Source organism: Pithys albifrons, chromosome 13, assembly GCF_047495875.1.
Source record: "Pithys albifrons albifrons isolate INPA30051 chromosome 13, PitAlb_v1, whole genome shotgun sequence".
Lineage (NCBI taxonomy): Eukaryota > Metazoa > Chordata > Aves > Passeriformes > Thamnophilidae > Pithys > Pithys albifrons.
In genome coordinates, this window is record NC_092470.1 from 829,729 (window position 1) to 849,632 (window position 19,904).

The following is a 19,904-nucleotide window of genomic DNA, read 5'->3' on the forward strand; positions in this document are numbered from 1 at the left end:
AACATGCCCCCCTCTCAGTGTGGATTAAATGCCAGCAGAGAGGTGGGTGAGGCTCCCTCCACACCAGCAAGAGCCCCTCAGAGGGAGCTGCAGCTGAGAGGCTCTAACTGACCACTGCTTTTTTCATTTAAAATAAAGAATGATGGGTTTGGAAGCTTTTAAATCATTCCTAGTGTATTCAAAGAGTTTGGTAACGTGTTTCAGTCTCCATTATCAGGCTGTTTCACTGTCTTGCTTCTCTATTTTTAATGAGAAACTTTCAGTATTATTACTGGAAGTTATTAATACTGCACAAAGAATTAACCCAAACTGATTGTTTAATTCCCCAAAGCAATCTGAAATTTAACTATAAGAACTGCACTTGCAATTAAGCACAGATTAATAAATGTGTACACAGCTGAAACTCCAATTTTTGTATTCTTTCCCACGGACTGCAGAACGTTTTTCCTTTCCCTCTGGTGGCTGTGCCCAGGATTTGACATGCAAAACTCCACCTCAGCATAAAGCAGCAAATCTTACCTAGTTCTCCCCCAGAGATGGAGAAGTCTCTTGGCAGGACTCTCCACTTTTGGATGCAGTGGACCCTGTTGGTGGCAGTGCTGTTGACTCTGTCAATGCCCTCCTGGATGGCCACAAACACTGCCTGGTCTCTGGTGGCCACAATCTCAGATACTCTGGTGGCTTTGCTGCCAATCTTCTGGCAGAAGTCTCTGGCTTGCTCAGTGAGAATGTCAGTGGGCTCAGATGTGTCTGGGTCCAGCTCAGTCTGAAACAGCAAAGGGAGTGAAGCACCAACTGCTCCGTCCTGAAGGCACTGACAGTTCTCTGGTCGGGTCCTCCCTGATTGAGAAGGTTCAGCACAAACACACAGACCTACTGCAAGCCTTAAAAAGCAGGAGCACCCACAGGTGACCATGCTGCTCTTTCCACTGGGCTACCAAATGCAAGTATTTTGGGCTTATATGTACATGAACAGATGTAAAACTTGTGAATGGATGAGGCAACAGAGCTGGAATTTCTACCATTCTTTCCAAATGACTCCTCCTTGGAGGGAAACACTGAGCTCATCATTAAATGGAATTCCTGTGGTGCAATGTAAACAGCTCGAGATAGAAGCCTGCTTTGAAGTTAAACCTCTTAAATTAGTATTTCTATTGTACCTGAAGATGGGGAGCATCAGTCACAGAGGTAAACAACTTGAAAAAACCTGCAGTGTCAGCCTCAGTATGTGCATAGAACACAAGTGCAAAGGTTTGAGGTAAACAGTGATTTTTCAATGGAATAGAATTGTATACCTCAGCAAGGCCATTCATTATTTTGTTCTACAGTCACCCTTCTTGTGTTATAAAAATAACAAGTGGAGAAATATTTCTGTTGGAAAGTTTCAGGGTTTGCCCAAACACAAACATTTGTTTGCTGTCAGAATAAACCCCGTTATTGTGCTCTGTACAGAGACTTCTCAATATTCCAGCATTTCTTAATGAACAGTTTGCATTGAAATAGCTCTTATTAGAGCTGTAGGAGAAACAGCAGTAAATATGCAGATGTCCAGCAGAGTAAGAGGAGCAGTTCAGACCAGCAGGGTTTGGGTTGTAGTTGTTACACATTTCCCCCCTGCTGACATCTCCTGTGTAATTTAGATCTTTTTATAAATGGTTCAAAATGATTCTGTTTTTTTGTGCAGTGTATAACTTCACCAAAAGCAATATTAGAACTGGTTTACCTTTAGGGTCAGGAACATGGACAAAAACTTCTTTTTATCTCCAATCATCATAGCATTGCTAACAATTGGGAGCTCTTTTTTAACAGCATCTTCAATGGGAACTGGGGGCACGTTTTCACCGCCAGCTGTAACGATCAAATCTAGACAAGGAAAGAAATGCTGTTAATGGAATTCCAACAAATTTCCAGGATAAATTCCTGGAGCCACCCCCTGTCTTATTCTGACATAAAGAATAACAGATTTTTTTCCAAGACAATGTTTTCCAAAGACAACAAATCCTATTAATTATCCTCAAAATAAAAATGCTACTGTTTTTCAGACATCCTCAAGTTTTCAGCTCCCCCTCAGTGTAACATATTTGCTCCAGATAATTTTTACATAAACAGGTTATTCTCAAGACACTGTTACCTAATCTGGAATTTTTCTGTGAGAGATCATCTCTCACAAATTAGGATTCCCCCTCTAATTTATTGTTGCTGTCTTACCAACAAGCAAATTCATTGTTAACATCATGATTAAAACCAATTCTTAAATCCACCAAGAGGGGTCAGACAAAAGTGGCTGCTTCAGGAAGGCTCCATAAAAGCAACATGCAAAAGGCAGGAGGAGTTTGGGCAGAGGTGCAGGGAGGAATCTGCAGAGGAAGGAGGGATTCCTGCCCTGCTTTTCGCAGGATGAGAATATAATGACAGTGGAATCTTAATATTTTTCAACCTTGTAAGCAGTGGGGATACCTCACTCTGTTGATAAGGAATGTTTATTTTATTTTAATACCTTTGTTCTGAAGTATAATATTCAAGTTAATTATTACAAATTTGAGTGTTCCCTAAGTAAATTCCAACTCTTTGCTTTCATTACGCTGGTGACTTCTCCCTGTCCTTAAATAATCCTCTTTGCAGCATTTAAGAACATGCTGCAACAAATAATGCAGCCAAACTTTTCTAGGTCTAACCTTTCCTTTCATTCCCCTCTCCTGCAATAGCCCTGATTTGTCTCAGACTCTCTGCCAATCTCTCTGGCCCTCACTTTGTCACTGTCTGACACATCAGCTTTCCCCCAGACAACTATAATAATTGCAAGGAGTTTTCCACACCTCCACAAATACTCCCCTGTATGGATTTCTCCAGCTGCATCTTTGAACTCAGGAGTCCTAAAACTCCTAAGACAGAGAACCAGAGGAAGAAGTCCTGTTGCAGTCACCATCAGAAAAGCTTCTTTGCTGCCTCCTGTTGGATTTTTCCTTGTTTGGACCTGAATTTACCACCTCTGACAGGGTCACTGCCCCATGTCATCCCCCTAGTGATTCACTGTCTGTTCTAAAGGGACAGTTACTCACTTCTGAAATCTTCTTGCCTGGGACTAATCCCACTCCCTGAATATGGGCTGGGAAAAAAGCTCCCAAGTCAGTAAGGACCCATCTGGCTGTACTGAGACTTCAGCCAACTGCTGGAACAACCCCAGGGTCATTGGTTTAGCTATAATTTTCCCCCCCAAGCTTTAACTCTCTGCAAATGCAGCTCCTGAGGCATCAGAGGGACCTGCCCCTGACCTGCAGCAACAACTCCCAGAGCATACACAGTGTCCTCTCCTTCCTGTCCAAACAGCCTAATGGGCAATCAGGCCAATTTATTCCAAGGGAGTCTGAGCAACCCAATGAATCCCTCAAATTGCAGAAGACACATTAAACCTGTGTTAGTAGTTTATATTGCTAATTGTAATTAATGCTGACTAGTAAAGGTCTGGGAGATAAAAAACCTCATTGCAGGAAGTGAATCATCTCCACCCATTACAGTTTGGAGGGGAACTTTCCCTGAGTGCACAGTACACCCTGGTTTGCTCATGGGGGAGTTTATTTTCCTTCCTCTGACGGTAATGCTGGCAGGAGAGGAAGGGCACTCCTTGGGGGCACCTCTGCCATGAGGGTGAACCTCTGCCATGAGACTGAGCCTCTGCCATGAGAATGAACAGGGCTGAGCAGTTACCACAACAAGGAGCAAGGTTTTGCCTCTTACCTTTAATTCTTCCAGTGACATAGAGAAAGCCATCCTTGTCTAGCTTTCCTAAATCTCCAGAATGCAGCCAACCCTCCTCATCAAAGGCTTCTTTAGTTCTGTCTTCCATATTTAAGTAGCCCATGAAAACAGTCCTTCCCCAGAAACAGATTTCTCCATGGCCTTCTGTGTCTTTGTCCAGCAGTTTCACTCTGCATCCAGGGGCTGGTTTCCCACAGCTTTCAGGGAAGAGCAGAAAAGCCCCACAGGGAGCACAGGGATGTCAAACATCATTCTGATAAGAAGCTAACATGCCCAATGCCTGGAACTACCAAAAGAACAGTGACTGCAGATACCACCATTGGTTCAGCAGGGCAGAGATGCTGGAGAACCTGAGCACTTTCTGGCAGTTTGTCCTGCCTGTGCTTGCTGGTTTCCCCCCCCTCTTTATCTTCACTTTTGTATTTGAGGTCTTGCATTTGAAAGTTACACTGCCCTGGGCCAGGACTGGGATATAAATCAGATTTAATGACTGTTCTGCAATAATGCTGTAGCTCCCTTCAGTGCAATAGTGCAGCGATAGTGCAGCTCCTGACCTGGGAGTTACCTGTATCCCAAAGTCACAACAGAGTGACAATGCACTCAGAAACAATAAAATAGCCACAAGATAATTGCTGGCCTCAGTAAATACTCTTTCCATAGACATAATGAAGCAGAGCACATTAAAACAATAATAAAAAACAGCAAACTCACCTATGCTGCCTGTATAGATGGGGGCCAGACAGGCAGTGGGGGCCCGTGGTCTCACTCATGCCATAGGCCTCATAGAGGGGGATGTTGAGCCCCAGAAAGAAGTGCAGGGTCTCTGTGGTGAGAGGGGCAGCCCCACAGAAGTGCTTGTGGCAGCAGGAGAGCCCCAGGGCACCACGCAGCTTGGCCAGCACCAGGGAGTCTGCCAGCCTTGCCCACAGCTGCTTCAGGTCACTGCTGGGGGCACAACACAGGGCACAGCAACACAGCAAGGGTTCAGAGCAAAGTCAGGCACAGATTCTGTTCAGAGAGATATCTATCATTTGGGTTTGGGTGTTGACAGAGGTTACACCAGTAAGAACAGGTGAGTTATTCACCCTTTTTGAATTTATTCAGTGTCTTTCACTGCTCCCGCTTTCATACCTCCAACTCTTGAGGTATCTGAATACAGCAAATACATAAAGAATCTGCAAAACCATATTGCACACAGCAAAGCTCTGGTATTCCTGATTCTTTATCCCTTAAATGTGTCTCTGAGAGCCTACACCACTAACATCTGAGGACTTCTCTGAGAAGCTGAATGATCAAACAAGCAAAGCAATATCATGGAATGATCTTCTGGAATACCATTTTCTGTAAGCAATTTCACACTTCATTGCATTGTTGTGCTTTAAAGAACTTTGGGACAGGAGAGAACTGAATTGGGTTAGTGTTTGCATTTATACATTATGGTCTGGTAATCAATGTGGGGTTGGATCAAGGGTTGGACTTGATGATCTCAGAGGTCTCTTCCAACCCAGTTGATTCTGTGATTCTGTGATTATATCCCCAGCTGTGCTAAGCCAGTCTGTCTGGGCTGTGCCTGAGTTTCCCCTTCCCACAGACCCTCTTCTGCCCCTCCTTACCCCAGAGAGCAGCCCCTGCACAGTCTTGGGGAGCAGGGACTGCCCAGGGAGCTCTCCCAGCTGCAAACCAACCTAGCAGGGGATATGCCAGTGGGATTGTCCTCAAGGAGGATGGAGGGACACTTGGGACAGTCCCCTGTGTTTAGGATCAGCCTGCAGGGATTGGGAGCTCCCCTCCCTCTGTTTGCTGTGTTGCCTGGCCAAATGTGAGCCATTTATACTCAGAGTCCTGCTGGGGCTTCACAGCTCCTTACAAGCTCATCCAGGTTCCTGGGAGTCTCCCTCACTGCAATACATACCTGCTGGAGCCATTCAGGTTCCTCTCTAAGCTCAATGCCATAGCCCAGGAGAGCATTTTCTTCTTCAGGAATCCTGACTGAGCAGAAGCATCCTTTATTTTCTCCATGATTTTCTCCCACACTCGAGGAACTCCCATGTGAGATGTTGGCTGCACTTCCTTTAGTGTGTTGATCAAGCTGCCCTGTTAGAACCATTAACCAGTGTCAAAGCTTTGCAAAAGGCACAGAACAGAGCTAAAGAGGTTTGGTGATGCAGAACCTGCATTTTTAGGGGTGCAGAACATGAGTAGAATGTAGGATATGAAGGAGGACTGCTTCAGTCAGACCTGCAGTCACCTGTGCAGGTCTGACATTGGGGAGGCACAGAAAACACACAGGTGGGTTAGTTCCTCCTGCCTCCCTTCCTCCAAAAATTGCATGTACTTCTCTTGCTTTAGATGCCTCCTCTTTTGTTTTAAAAAACCCTTATGGATCTGGAGTATATATTTTAATTGGAATCTAAAGCACTGGATCACCAATCTAATGGACTTTATTTTTCCATAATTCTTACAACAACAGATGTTCAATCTTCATCCTTTACAACTCCTCAAAGATCATATTCTCTCCTTAGGATGTTTTCTAACAGAACGAAGTGCAACCTTCATTAGATGCAATGCAAGACAAGGTACCTTTAGAGCATCTGGCTCAGCAAAGTAGACCTGCTCTCCCCACTTGATTCCAGTCCACAGGTCATAGATCTGTGCAGCAATGTGGCTGAGGGGCAGGTAACTCACTATGGACTCCTGCTGCACCTCTGCAGGCTGCATGTCTCCAGCTCTGCTGCAATGGGCTGATGTCCAAGTGATCTGTGGGAATAAATAAGGAAACACATGAGGCATGTTTGGGTTTGAGTTGAATTTTTTAAACTAAGGACCCTGATGCTGCACTGATGTAACTATGGAGAATCTGTGCTCAGAGAAGTTGCTGCAGACATTGCAATAGTGACTGTCAACTCCCTGGGGACACTCAGGCCAAAGCCAGATGACCTTCACAGCAATCCAGAAGTGCAGATGACATGAGTAAAAGGAGTCCTGCTGCCTGGCTGGGCTGTGAATGCCACCAACTCTCCTGTCCCTGGTGACATCCTGAGCAGCAGCCATGGTCTGCATGGACAAGCAGGAAATTCTGTGCCCCTTCCTTCACAGCTCTCCTGCTGTTCCCACTCTCTGTCAAACTGGCCCTTGGCACCAGGGCTGTGCCTACAGGTTTACCTGGAAAAGGACAATAAGTGATCAGTGAGCTCAGAGGACAATTCAGCATTGGCACAAGCTCCTTGTCTTGTATTGACCATCCCTGGGTGAGCACTCAGGAGGTGACAGCAGCTCTGCTCTGCTCCTCTGGAAGCCTCTGGAATGTTCTCCACAGGGGCTCACAAGTGACACACACATAAACACCCTCCTCAGGAGAGGCAGCACATCCATGGATATTTTTAAGGATGTGCTGCTTGACTTCTTAGTGAAGCAGGATGGTATTTCCCTCCACTTCTTCCCAAGTCCCGCTGAGCCTCAGAAAAAGCAGTTCAAAGATGCTAAATATGCACCTCTTCATTATCAGAACACGGACCCACAAATATGTCATGATATGAGAGGCAGAGGAAAATGTTTGTATGTATAAAAGCTCCAAGAAAAATAAAACCCAAAACAAACAAACCCCCTCAAAACCCCCAAATAAACCAGAAATCCATAACCAAGAGAAAGAAACAGCTCTTTCTCAGGGGAGTCTGTGACCTAAAGTGGGTAGTGCAGGACACAGGAATGGGATTATTGAAGGCGGCAGAGACACAAATCGCACGTGACATCCTTTGCCACAGCATGGCCCTGCCACCTCCCCTGTAGGGAGTGACATGGGACAAGGGCACACTTGGCCTGAGGAAACAGGGGCTGTCAGGAGAGGGCTTTAATGTGCCAGGTCAGGCCACTTCAAGCTCAGATGGCAGCACTGGCCAAGTGGCTCTCGACACTCAGACAGCAGAAGGATGGGAGGATCCTCAGAGCAGACTGTGTGGGGCAGCCAGCACTGACCCAGCCCTGGGTGGGCACAGGGACACTGGCAAAGCTCTGTGCCTAAAGAAGGCAGCAGCACAGCCACGGGCAGGGCTTGCCTTGCAGAGTTTGTCAACACAAAAATAGCCTGTTTGTGATCAGCAGCCAAGAATAGTTTGGCAGCTGGCAGGAAATGACACCAGACTCCTTGGAAACAGAGATTTGCAACATCAGATCAGCCTTGTTGTCTCCCAAGTCCACAGTGTTCTGCTTCCAAATGCTACTGTACTAATTCCCTACATAGGAGTGAATTGCTGCTCACAGGGTGCATGTCTGCAAGAATTTCTGCTTTATTTTAAGGGAAGAGGCCACAGCTCAGACCAGCTTTCTCAGATCCTCTATGTGCTCAGAAAGGCTCCACCTTCCACTCCTGCTCAGCTGTCTTATGACAAACTAGATATATAAACTCCCAACACAACTCCACTTCCACCCTCTGCTAGCAGACCTGTGTGGAAAGTCCCCTTTGCAAACTCTTTGCTCTTCCCTGCAGCTGGAAATGTTCTGTTTGCAGCAGTGCAGGGAGGGCTGCTGTGAGCACCAGCACTGGAGCTGTGGTATTCTCCAGTGACAGATGGAGAGACCTGCACACAAAAGGCCAAAGCACAAACCCACATCTCCACCCTCAGCTTTAACGAAAGGTGCTCCATCAGTCCCCCAGTACCTGCCTGATGTCTGGGATTTGTTTTACAATGATCTGTCACATCACCTGACAGACTTTTTGGCAATCTGGGAATTTTATTTATGAATATATGCACTACCTCTCACAAGCAATCCAGGGAATAAAAAAATTCAGATTTATACTCATGAGCTGTTCAGCTTTGTGGTTTGAGTGGAGTTTCATTCTTTATCTTGCTCATACTTTACCAGAAACAGCTGAACACTCCAAACATTGCTCTGCAGTGCACCACCCTTGTGGTGAAAGGAAAAGGATTTCAGGGCTCTGGTGTGTAGCAGTCACTTCAAACCACAGCAATAAACACCCTCCTGCTTTGCCACTTCCCTGCCAAAGGCAGAGCCTGAAGCACATACATTGTCATGGCTCAGCATGGCTCCCTTGGGCTTCCCAGTGGTTCCAGAGGTGTAGATCAGCACACAGCACTGATTGGGCTTCTGGGAGTTGATAACATCATCCAGAGTGATGTCAGGGATGTCATCTCCAAGCTCCAGAAACTCCTCCATCTAGAACACGTAACACAAAACAGAGGAGATCAAATGGCTTCTCAGGAACTGATACAGTTCTGCATCTCCCCCTCTCAAAACCCTTCAGTGCCTGGTTTGAATGTGTGTCCCAGCCAAGTTGCCCAGATCTTGCCTGTGTAACAGGCGTGGCAAATCCAGCTTAGAACTCCCTGTGTGATGGCAAACACACTCTGTGCTGTCCTGAGTCTTTTCCATGTCCAAGAAGGGAACAGTAACACTATTCCTCCTCCAACGTGGGTCTGGGGATAAGTCATGGAGGCTGAAATGCTGTTACTGTCTCACACTGTAAGAATGATTTTGAGTCTTATTTAAAGGAGCCTGGATGCATCATTTTTAGGTAAGTGAACACTTGTGTCATCTCCTATATAAGTCACTGTACTCTACATGAATATAACCATAAAGCAATTGGATGAAAGCTTCTTTGCAAAAGCATCATTATCTAGATTGAGTGAATGTTTGCCCAAATTATCTGCTGTTTTCTAGGAAACAGAGCATGTGATGCTTGTCACAACCTGCATTCAAATTTGGCTCATTCTGGAGTGGGATAAACCCTTTATGACAGTGGACTTTTGTGCCACACAGATGAGCCCAGAGGGATCCTGAACCTGATGGTCTGTGTTACACTGGTTGTTCCCAAACACTTCTGTTGCACAGCTCTGATGGGTCAGTGCACCTCTGAGTTCAATGACAATGGAAAATTAGTGGGTCACAGCAGTTTTTAAGAGGATCAATAACCAAACTTCCAGTTTAGTTTCCCACTGCAATCAAGTGGCTGATCCTGTGCTACAGAACTGTTTTATTCCAATGCAGCACCTCCATTTCCCAAGGATTTCTTGGAGCTGTAGCTGGGACCACAAAGCAATAGTGACTTGAAGAGGTGGAAAAGGAGATTCCGGGCTTGAGGGTCTCAGAGCTCTGCCTTTGCCACTGAGATTACAACAATTGGCCTCTGTGGCCCCTAAACTTCCTTCCCATGGGTGGAAAAGCCGTACTGAGGATTATCCATCACTTTTATCCTTTCTCCCAACAAACCACCCCCAAAAAGAGAGGCAATGCACTGTCCAGCTCTGCAGCAAGGAGACATGTCTTGGTATTTTCCATCAGCACCAATTTCCCAAGCTCCTGCAAAGTATCAAGGATGTGATTGTCCAGATTGGAACAGTCACTGTTTGTTATTAAGTTATATGCAAGATATAAGGGGGGAAAAGCACAGAAGATTTTTTCTTACCAGGTTGTCAACATTGCAAATATTTTAAAATAATTCTCTGCTATTCACTCTTCATTAATATATACTTTCCACAGTTTAAGTTTTATACCCTAAAATCCGATAATCTGTAGTCCCCTTAAAATGCTGATTTTTGTATTATTATTGCTTAAGAATTACTCAGCTTCAATTATATTTTCCAAATATATATATAATATTTATATTATATACAAAACATATTCTATAAAATAAATATATATAATGTATTATATAAAAATCTGGATTACTACAACCTCTTATACTTAAAAGCTGAGCTTCTACCACTCAGAAGTGTCTTTTCCTTGTACTTTTTTTCTTTACTTTTAACATGTGCTACAAAGATTCTACATGTACTCAGAAAATGAGCTCCTCTGTGTAGTCCACAGTCCTTTTTGTTGCCTATCCCCAGAAATATTTGGTGCAAGCAAAATGCAACTCTCATCTGTAAAAGAACAAGAAGTCTCCTGTTCTTGGATCCAGAGTAACACACCACAATTCAGTGTTCATCAGGGACAATTTGATTTTTAACCATCTGAGAGTACACATTGCCACCTGAAACCAAGAGGTGTCAACCTGAATACAAAGAAGACCCAAGAGAGAGAGTTAAGCAATTTTAAATGTAAAGTATCAAACAAGAAATCCCAGGTAAATTAAACAGAAAAAGCTGATGAAGCTTCTGAGTGTGTTTGGTGGAGAGCAGCAATGAATTCTCAGTGACACTTCCCTGACAAAACAGAGCAGAAATGTATGGAATAAATAGGGCAGAAATGTGTGGAATAAATAATACCCCCAAATTCTAGGTTTGTTCTGCCACTCACATACCGTGTACAGATTTGGGTGTCTCTCTGCAATGGAGTCCTTATACAGCACAACAGCTTTCAAGTGTGGCAAGTGATCCCAGATCTGTTGGATTTTAAAAAATAATTATTTATTTTTCATATCTTGTGTGGGCTTTTCCCCACTAAAATACTGCCAAAAGTGTAATGGCTTGACAGGCACAAAACCTTCCCTCCACTCCCAAATATTGTCCCCCAAACTCACCCCAACCAGCTCAGCTCAACACGAGGCAGGGGAAGGAGGAGGGAACTACAGAGTCTGCCCTAGAAAATCTGGTCAAAAGGTGTGAAAGGAGTGAAAAACGGCCCAGAAGTGGCTCCTCAGCCTCCTTTCTCCACTGCCCACGAGGGCACACCCAGGCACACAGTGGCAGGACAGGAGCTGCCCCTCCCTGCTGCAATACCAGCAAAGCCCCTCAGCAAAAACTGGTGTTCAGGGGCTAAAAAAGGGTTTACTTCCTTCAGGAGAAAAGCAAACATATCATTGGAAGGACAGCAATTGAAATATGATTTCAGTCTTAGTTCTTCCAGGAAAAAAGTGTTTCAAAACCCCCTCTGTTCCAGAAGACATATAAAAATCTGTCTTCCTACAAATCACATATAAAATAAAGCTACAAAATACAAAATAATTAATGTACAACTTATATCAAACACATTTGGAATAAAACATGAGCTGATTTCCCTCTGGCAGGTACATATTTTTGGCAGAAAACTCCACCCTGGAGGATCTCCTTGCTTCAGCAAACTGCAATTTGGGGTAAGTTTGATGCCTTCCCAACATGTGAGAGAGAGCCAAGCCCTTCCCAGGGAGCTGCTGAGCTGCTCCCCATGTCCTGGGATGCGGATCTTTCTGTCAAATTGGGCTTTCCATCTGGCACCTCTGCTGAAACCCAGTCCCAGCTCTCCAGGGTTCTTCAGTCTTTGGAGGGGCTACTCCTCCTCTCTCACTCAGGTCTGTCCCACGTTAGCCATGGTGCCACCAAAGTGCAGGAACTCAGCAGCCTCACTGGCTGATGTAAGGAGAGGAAAAGGTGAGACCTTGGGCAGAGGAAACCCTGAGCACTGGCATCCTTGATATCTAAACTGCATCAGCATCATCTCTTCCATTCAAGTTTGGCCAAGCACAGAGAGAACCAGGTGGTGACAGTACAAACATGGGATGTGTCCCAGTTCAGCAGCTGGGACAGTTTATCACTGTGTGGGTGTGACCAAAGCTGTGCATTCTACACCCTCTATTCCATTTCCCACAAACTGGTAACAATGGACCATTGGCAGCAGCTGCCCAGGACACACCTGACCACTCAGGCTGGGAGCTGGATGGGAAAGAAGCCTGGGAGAGGAGCTGAGAGAACTCCCCTCTGGGGAGTCCTTGGCACCTCCACACCCACCTGAGGGGTCATCTCTGCTCATGGGCCAGCAACGATTCCAAAATCCCCCCTGACTCCCAGAGTCAGATCCCCCAGTGTGGAACTCCCTGCCCTGGGGGAGGCACTGGGTGCTCCCACCTGCACCTGAGGGGAGAGAATCTTGGGGGTTTGGGGACTTGGGGAACCACTCGTCGGATCCAGAGGAGGAGCAGAACCTGGACAGGAGGAGCCCACCACTCTCCACCAGACTGTGACATCATCTGCACCAACAGGTTTTTCCCTTCCTTTTACTTTGGACTCGAAGGAACCACGTGGGGCTCAGCACAGGGGCCACCAAACCCCACGATGTTTGCGCCCCAGGGGGCTGGGTTAGACTGCTGGGTTTTGTGAGTTAAACCCAATTTCTCTTTGTGTCATTGCATTTATTGTAATATTGTTATTAAATTGTAACTGTGACTTATAATCTCTCTTGTGGTGGGTTTGTTTCTCCTGCTGTTTCACCTTTAAAGCAGCACAGATGCAAATGTGGTTTATTCAGGTGAGTCTGCACTGACCCATCCCCTGAGCTCCGCTGGAGCCACAGACACTGCAGGGGCCAGAGCAGCAAGCTTCCCACGAGCTCATGCCCTGGATCTCTGGGTGAGAACACTCCCATGAAATCCCTCAGGGTACAGATGGTGTGTGAGGCATTTGGGAGAAACACAGCACTGAGAAATGACAGCATGATGGCTCTTCAGTAACCCCACAGCCACCCTGTACCTGCATTATCTTCTCCAGTTGCTTCTGATTTTCCACAACCATGATATTGGTTTTGCTGTCATGAGCAATGTACTGACAGGCCTCTGGGGAATTGGTTGTGTATATTCCTGTGACAATGCCTCTGTATCAAAACATTTATATATACACATATAAGTACATATATTTATATACATACCATACACATGCACTTAGTTTCGAAAGAGACTCATAATCAAAGGTGAAGGCTGAAAGAGTTTGAAGATGTGGGAGCAAACAGCAGCACAGTTCTCACATTTGGATCATGTACTCAGACATAGTGCCTCGGATTTATGCCCATTCCAAAAGCTCCTCTCAGAACTCTGTTCAGTAGAAGGTGCTTTGGGCCACGATTCGGTGTCTTCACCCACTTGAGGCGACTTGAGAGTCAGCTCACAAGTGGTAAAAATCCCCTCCCATGTCCTCCTTCTGTTCAAGCTGGACACAGATACAGGTTTGGATTTCACTGACACAGAACAGCTGAAGAAGTAAAACCCCAATTGTGTAAAGGGGTGTCAGGACAGAAGGAATCAGGATAGTCAATACTCAGATGTTATTTGCTCTACTTGAACATACCTTGCTGCAGACAAATACCATTCATATCAAACTGGGAGTCTCATCTGTTGCCCACCTCTCCCAGTGGTGAGATACTGTACAAGAGCTTCTGTCACAGCTGAGCCCACAGCAAACAGGATCAGTGTGTGTGTCTGGACCGCTGCAGATATGAGACTGCAGCAGGTCCCTAAACATGCTGCACAACTTCCAAAATATGACACCACATACTTATTGCTACATTTCCAGCTCTAGCAAATCAGAAATCCCCAGATCCCCCTCAAAACCAACCCACCCCCCCCCCCAAAGTCTTACCCAGCAAAAACAGCTCCAACAGCTGAGATGAACCACTCTGGAGCATTAAATCCAAGAATTGCCACGCTGTGGAACCGTTCCAGACCAAGCTTCCAAATAACCAACATGAGGTTTACAAAACAGGCACAGTGAGAGCAGCATCCCCAGGCACATAAACCCTGCAAACTCCTGAGTTATTCCTGCAGGACTGACAAGGCATGTCCACACACAGCTCTGCTTTGGCACTCACAGCAAACCCAGTAATTAGCAGCAATTAACAGAAGGGAACTTCTCCACTACCTTCCCCTGTCTGCTTGAGCTCTGCTGCCCAGGAAGGCCTGACCCCCAGAACATTCCAATATGAACCAGAGCATAATGAGGACTAATATTGCCTTGTGTTGAGAAGGTTTTTGAATTGCCTTTATCTCACCGAATTCATGAAAATACCACTCTGCCTTAGTTTTCTTTTTACTCTCAAAGGCCCCCCACTGAGCTCTGTGCCCATGTCCCAGTGGGACAGTGGGCTCAGCAGCTCCCGCAATGTCATCTCCTCGACCAAACCCCACTTTCATCAGTATTTCAATGTCTACTGATCTTCAAATAATGGGAAAACCTCTTATGTTGTGGGTTTGGGGGTTGATTTTGTTTTTTGTTAGGCTGGTTGGTTTGTTTTCTAAAGGACACAAAAGGACAAAAAGAATTGTGGTGTTTTTTTTTTCCTGTACTTACCTTCAAGAAGCTCTTGGCTGCTTTCCTGGAGAGGCAATAATACTCTGAAAAAGTTATTTTCTCCCACTTTCCATTCTTTTTGCTGGCCAAAGCATTAAGGGACCCGTATTTTTCCAGGCTCTCCTTGAACATCTGATGAACTGTTATGGGAGTCTGTGGACAGGACTTGTCTATCCTCAGCCTGACTCTGCCATCAGCAAAGGAAGTCCACAGGGACTCTGGAAGGTAAAACACTATTGTCAGGGAATTCTAGCACTAGAAAAGGCCACGTGCTGTGCACCAGAAGGCAAGAGGATCAACAAAAACCAAGCACAACTCTGACACTTCCCACCTTTTGAGAGAAGGGCTTTCTAATTATCTTACTCTCAAACACACAATGTAAAAAGAGGACTCTTTCTTTGTTACACCTCGACCAGAAGTGCAACCACACAGAGTTATGCTGATCTCCTGTGTGTTACAGGCACACCACCAGCCCCAGAGCCACCTGTGTGCCCATCCCCAGCCCTGCAGGACTCCTTGTGCTAACAGAGCACTCAGTGAATCAGGTATACAGAACTCCAAAATATTCAATATCCAAGCTCTTTTTGCTTGTTGTAACTCTTGCCTCCCTCCTTCCCCTCCAGCTCTTCTCCCTCATCCTGTCCTGGTCACACACTATTTCCCCCAGTTTTTTCATTGGTCATCTACCCATGTTCACTCCATCCACCCCTCTTTCCATCTTTTTCCATGGCATTTTGCATCTTTTCCTACTCCTGTCTTCCTCCCTCTGCCTTTCCACCATCCACTTGTTCTCTCCCTGTATTTTTTTCCCCTTCCTGACAGGACACAGACACAGCACCAACAAATGCCAACTGATTCTCACCAAGGACTTCGTAAGAAATGTGTGTCTCAGAGACTCTACTTGGCTCTTGCAAACCAAGCAAGAGTCTAAATACACCCCTTAGAGGATCTGGGGGTTGGTGACTTGGCAAAATTCAGGTGAATTCTCACAAGGAAAACACAGACCCTCCCACAACTCCCCTGCCAAACAGTTCCCACACTTCTCAATAAAACAGGACAGGAACATCTTAAGAACAACACTTCTTTCTTTAGATTTAATTTCATAGATGGAGAAACACTTTTAGCATAAACATAAAAAAGATATATTGTAGAGTGAGACAATGAAAAAATTTTAGATTAAAGTGCTCAGACTTGTAAGCATTAAGTGTAATAGAAAAGAGGATTTCTGAAGTTCCTGATAAAAGTTAATTAGCACAATTGTCTTTTACTACACTTATACAAAGCAAACAGTGTGAAGAAGTTCAGATAAGATCTGTACTGTTTCCTGGCAGTCCAGAGGTTGAGAAAGAGCATTTCTGGACCGTTCAGAAGTACAACATCCCTCTGCAATGCTACTCCTCTTGTTGCTTGTCCTGGTTCAGCAGCTGAGACCACTGTGTGGGTGTGACCAAAGCTGTACATTCTACACCCTCTCTGCCATTTCCCAGGAACTGTTAACAATGGACCATTGGCAGCAGCTGCCCAGGACACACCTGACCACTCAGGCTGGGAGCTGGATGGGAAAGAAGCCTGGGAGAGGAGCTGGGAAACTCCCCTCTGAGGAGTCCTTGGTACCTCCACACCCACCTGAGGGCTCAGCTCTGCTCATGGGCCAGCAACGATTCCAAAATCCCCCCTGACTTCCAGAGTCAGATCCCCCAGTGTGGAACTCCCTGCCCTGGGGGAGGGACTGGGTGCTCCCACCTGCACCCGAGGGGAGAGAATCTTGGGGGTTTGGGGACTTGGGGACCACTTGTTGGATCCAGAGGAGGAGCAGAACCTGGACAGGAGGAGACCACCACTCTCGACCAGACTGTGACATCATCTGCACCAACAGGTTTTTCACCTTTTACTTTGGACTCAGAGGAACCACGTGGGGGTGAACCCATAACAGCCCAGGGGCCAGCACAGGGGCCAACAAACCCCACTGTGTTTGTGCCCCAGGGGGCTGGGTTCTACTGCTGGGCTTTGTGAGTTAAACCCAATTTCTCTTTGTGCCATTGCATTTATTGTAATATTGTTATTAAATTGTAACTGTGACTTATAATCTCTTTAGTGTTGGGTTCATTTCTCCTGCTTGTTTACCTTTAAACCAGCACAGTGCTTCATGAAGAAACCACCTCTCTGGGCACTTCTGGCACTGTGTGACCTCAGCCCCCACTGCTGGACCCACAGCAGCTCTCCAGGACACACTTGCAGCCTCCCTGAGTCAGTCCTTGCCACATGCACTGACAACCAGAGGCACAACAAGCTGTGGGAAGCTCACAAACATCATATTCCATTCCTGCCCCTGGCTGGCAGATTTGCATTTTTCTCTTGCCAAACAGAAGGTACTAATGACAGCAATAAATACAAATAAAGCTGCTTCATCTCCATCAGCCTTCATTTGCTTATGTGCAAATTGCAGGTAATGATTTCCAAAACAGAGGTGTGGAGCTTGTCTTAGGTCAGTCACTCCAGAAAACAAGGAGCTGGGAAGGATTTCAGGTAACAGAGAGACTTCATCAAAGTGTAAACAGCAGCACCCAATAAATATTTTCTGTGTTGAGAAGGCAAAGCAGGTGTTTTGCACTTAACCCCAGTGGCTGGTGTGGAAAGGATGAGAGGTGAGGTTGGTCAAAGACAGAAGCTGCTGTTAATCCAAATGCTTATTCTCTGGAGAGACACACCAAAGCCCAGGGGAAAACTGTCTCTTTAGATGTTCTGGCTCCTAAACCAACAGAGGTGGCAGGGATTGCAGGTCTGCTTGGGCACAGAGGGGGGACTGCTCTGTGGAAAGCAAAATTGTACCCCACAGAGCTAAAATACAACATTCTGCTTCATGGGTTATTAAAAATGCTTTTGGATAAAGAGCACCTCTCTTCAAGGGAACTGAAAATACTAGCAATATTCCTAAAATAACATTACTAAAGTTGCATAATTACTATTTTTCACTGCAGATGTACAGCAGATCACAGAATAGTTCCCAGAGAAGAGTGAAAATCAATCAAATAATTGAAATATCTACACACAGAAACCAAAAATGTACTTGGAAATTGGGTTTCCTTTTGCTTTTCCCTATGCAGGTTTTTCTGGTGTCCAAAAGGCATCTTTGATTTCCACCAAAGACTAAGAAGAGAAGCAGTTTCAGACTCAGCATCACCTTGATAATACACAAGACAGAGTGCAAAGGAATATAAACCTGAATGCCCATTCAGTGTCTGCTTTTGCATGTGTTTGCAGGTAGAACTTACATCTCAAAACAGTTCTCAAATACAGATATAAGCCAAATAATTCTAAGAATCTAATTAGTCTGTCTCACAGAGTTAGTGAAAATAGCAAAACAGGAACAATATATTCCTCTGTGAGTTTGCAGAGGGATTTTGAGCAGAGGGCTCATTCTCCTCAGAAAGAACCTGGCAAGGAATGCCTGGCAAAATCCTGAGTGTGTCAATCATAAACTCTGGGAGAAGAAAAGCAGGTGCTGTGGCTCATTAACATCTGGCAGTTAAAATGCAATGTCCAGGCTGGAAATGAGCTTAGCACCTCCTGGAAGCACAGTGGGAATTGGAATAACACACTCTTAGAATGGGCACCTTAAACAGTCACAGGTCACAGAGAGCACAGGGGAACACAAGCACTGCGCAAGCCCAAAGGACCTGATGCCACTGCAAGTTCCCTCCAAGGGTAATATTTGTTCCTCTCCTCCTTCTCCCAGTACCTTCTGCTGCCTGCACTATGCCTGGTACCCCAAATGCCTGTTTGTCCCTGATATGGGACCTTGGCTTACATTGTCCTAGAATCATAGAATCATAGAATTGATTGGGTTGGAAAAGACCTCCAAGATCATCGAGTCCAACCCTTGGTCCAACTCCAGTCCCTTTACCAGATCATGGCACTCAGTGCCACATCCAATCTGCGTTTAAAAACCTCCATGGATGGAGAATCCACCCCCTCTCTGGGCAGCCCATTCCAATGCCTGAGCACTCTCTCTGTAAAGAATTTTTTCCTGATATCCAACTTAAATTTCCCCTGGCAGAGTTTGAGCCCGTGCCCCCTTGTTCTATTGCTGAGTGCCTGGGAGAAGAGACCAACCCCCACCTGGCTATAACTTCCCTTCAGGCAGTTCCAGACAGTGCTGAGGTCACCTCTGAGCCTCCTCTTCTCCAGGCTGAACAACCCCAGCTCCCTCAGCCTCTTCCCACAGCACTTGTGCTCCGTTCCCTTCTCCAGCCTTGTTGCTCTTCTCTGGACTCGCTCCAGCACCTCAATCTCTTGCCTCAACTGAGGGGCCCAGAACTGAACACAACACTCAAGGTGTGGCCTCACCAATGCAGAGTACAGGGGAAGGATCATTTCCCTGGGCCTGCTGGCCACGCTGTTTTTGATACAGGACAGGATCCCATTGGCCTTCTTGGCCACCTGGGCACACTGTTGGCTCCTGTTGAGCTTCCTGTCAATTAGTACCCCAAGGTCCCTCTGCCTGGCTGCTCTCCAGCCACTCTGTGCCCAGCCTGTAGCACTGCAGGGGGTTGTTGTGGCCAAAGGGCAGGACCCGGCACTTGGCCTTATTGAACTTCATCCCACTGGAATCAGCCCATCCCTCAAGTCTCTCCAGATCCCTCTGCAGAGCCCTCCTGCCTTCCAGCAGGTCGACACTCCCTCCCAACTTGGTGTCATCAGCAAATTTGCTGATGATGGACTCAATCCCCTCATCTAAATCATCAATAAAGATGTTAAACAGGACTGGACCCAACACAGACCCCTGGGGAACACCACTGGTGACCGGCCACCAGCTGGATGCAGCTCCATTCACCAGCACTCTCTGGGCCCGACCCTCCAGCCAGCTCCTAATCCAGCAGAGGGTACACCTGTCCAGGCCATGGGCTACCAGCTTTTCCAGGAGTATATTATGGGAGACAGTGTCAAAGGCTTTGCTGAAGTCCAGATAGACACATCCACAGCCTTCCCCTCATCCACCAGGTGGGTCACCTGATCGTAAAAAGAGATCAGGTTGGTCAGACAGGACCTGCCCCTCCTAAACCCCTGCTGGCTGGGTCTGATCCCTTGTCCACCCTGAAGGTGCTGTGTGATTGCACTCAGGATGAACTGCTCCATAACCCTGCCAGGCACTGAGGTCAG

The 19,904-nt window shown here is 46.1% G+C and overlaps 1 protein-coding gene across 4 annotated transcripts in view; it reads right to left on the reverse strand.

Annotated features, from left to right (window-relative positions):
* Nucleotides 1-19,904, reverse strand: part of ACSBG1 (acyl-CoA synthetase bubblegum family member 1) — a 38,464-nt gene that overhangs the window by 2,638 nt on the left and 15,922 nt on the right. For 3 of the 4 annotated variants that reach the window (XM_071568946.1, XM_071568949.1, XM_071568950.1), the window contains 11 exons: nucleotides 14,745-14,962; nucleotides 14,037-14,125; nucleotides 13,155-13,275; nucleotides 11,015-11,095; nucleotides 8,779-8,928; nucleotides 6,337-6,513; nucleotides 5,669-5,850; nucleotides 4,468-4,701; nucleotides 3,736-3,953; nucleotides 1,724-1,863; nucleotides 520-766 (listed from right to left, as the gene is read on the reverse strand). In XM_071568946.1, the coding sequence (XP_071425047.1) occupies nucleotides 520-766; nucleotides 1,724-1,863; nucleotides 3,736-3,953; nucleotides 4,468-4,701; nucleotides 5,669-5,850; nucleotides 6,337-6,513; nucleotides 8,779-8,928; nucleotides 11,015-11,095; nucleotides 13,155-13,275; nucleotides 14,037-14,125; nucleotides 14,745-14,962 (1,857 nt within the window). The remainder of the gene's footprint in view (nucleotides 1-519; nucleotides 767-1,723; nucleotides 1,864-3,735; nucleotides 3,954-4,467; nucleotides 4,702-5,668; nucleotides 5,851-6,336; nucleotides 6,514-8,778; nucleotides 8,929-11,014; nucleotides 11,096-13,154; nucleotides 13,276-14,036; nucleotides 14,126-14,744; nucleotides 14,963-19,904) is intronic. The other variant, XM_071568947.1, reaches the window with a different exon arrangement.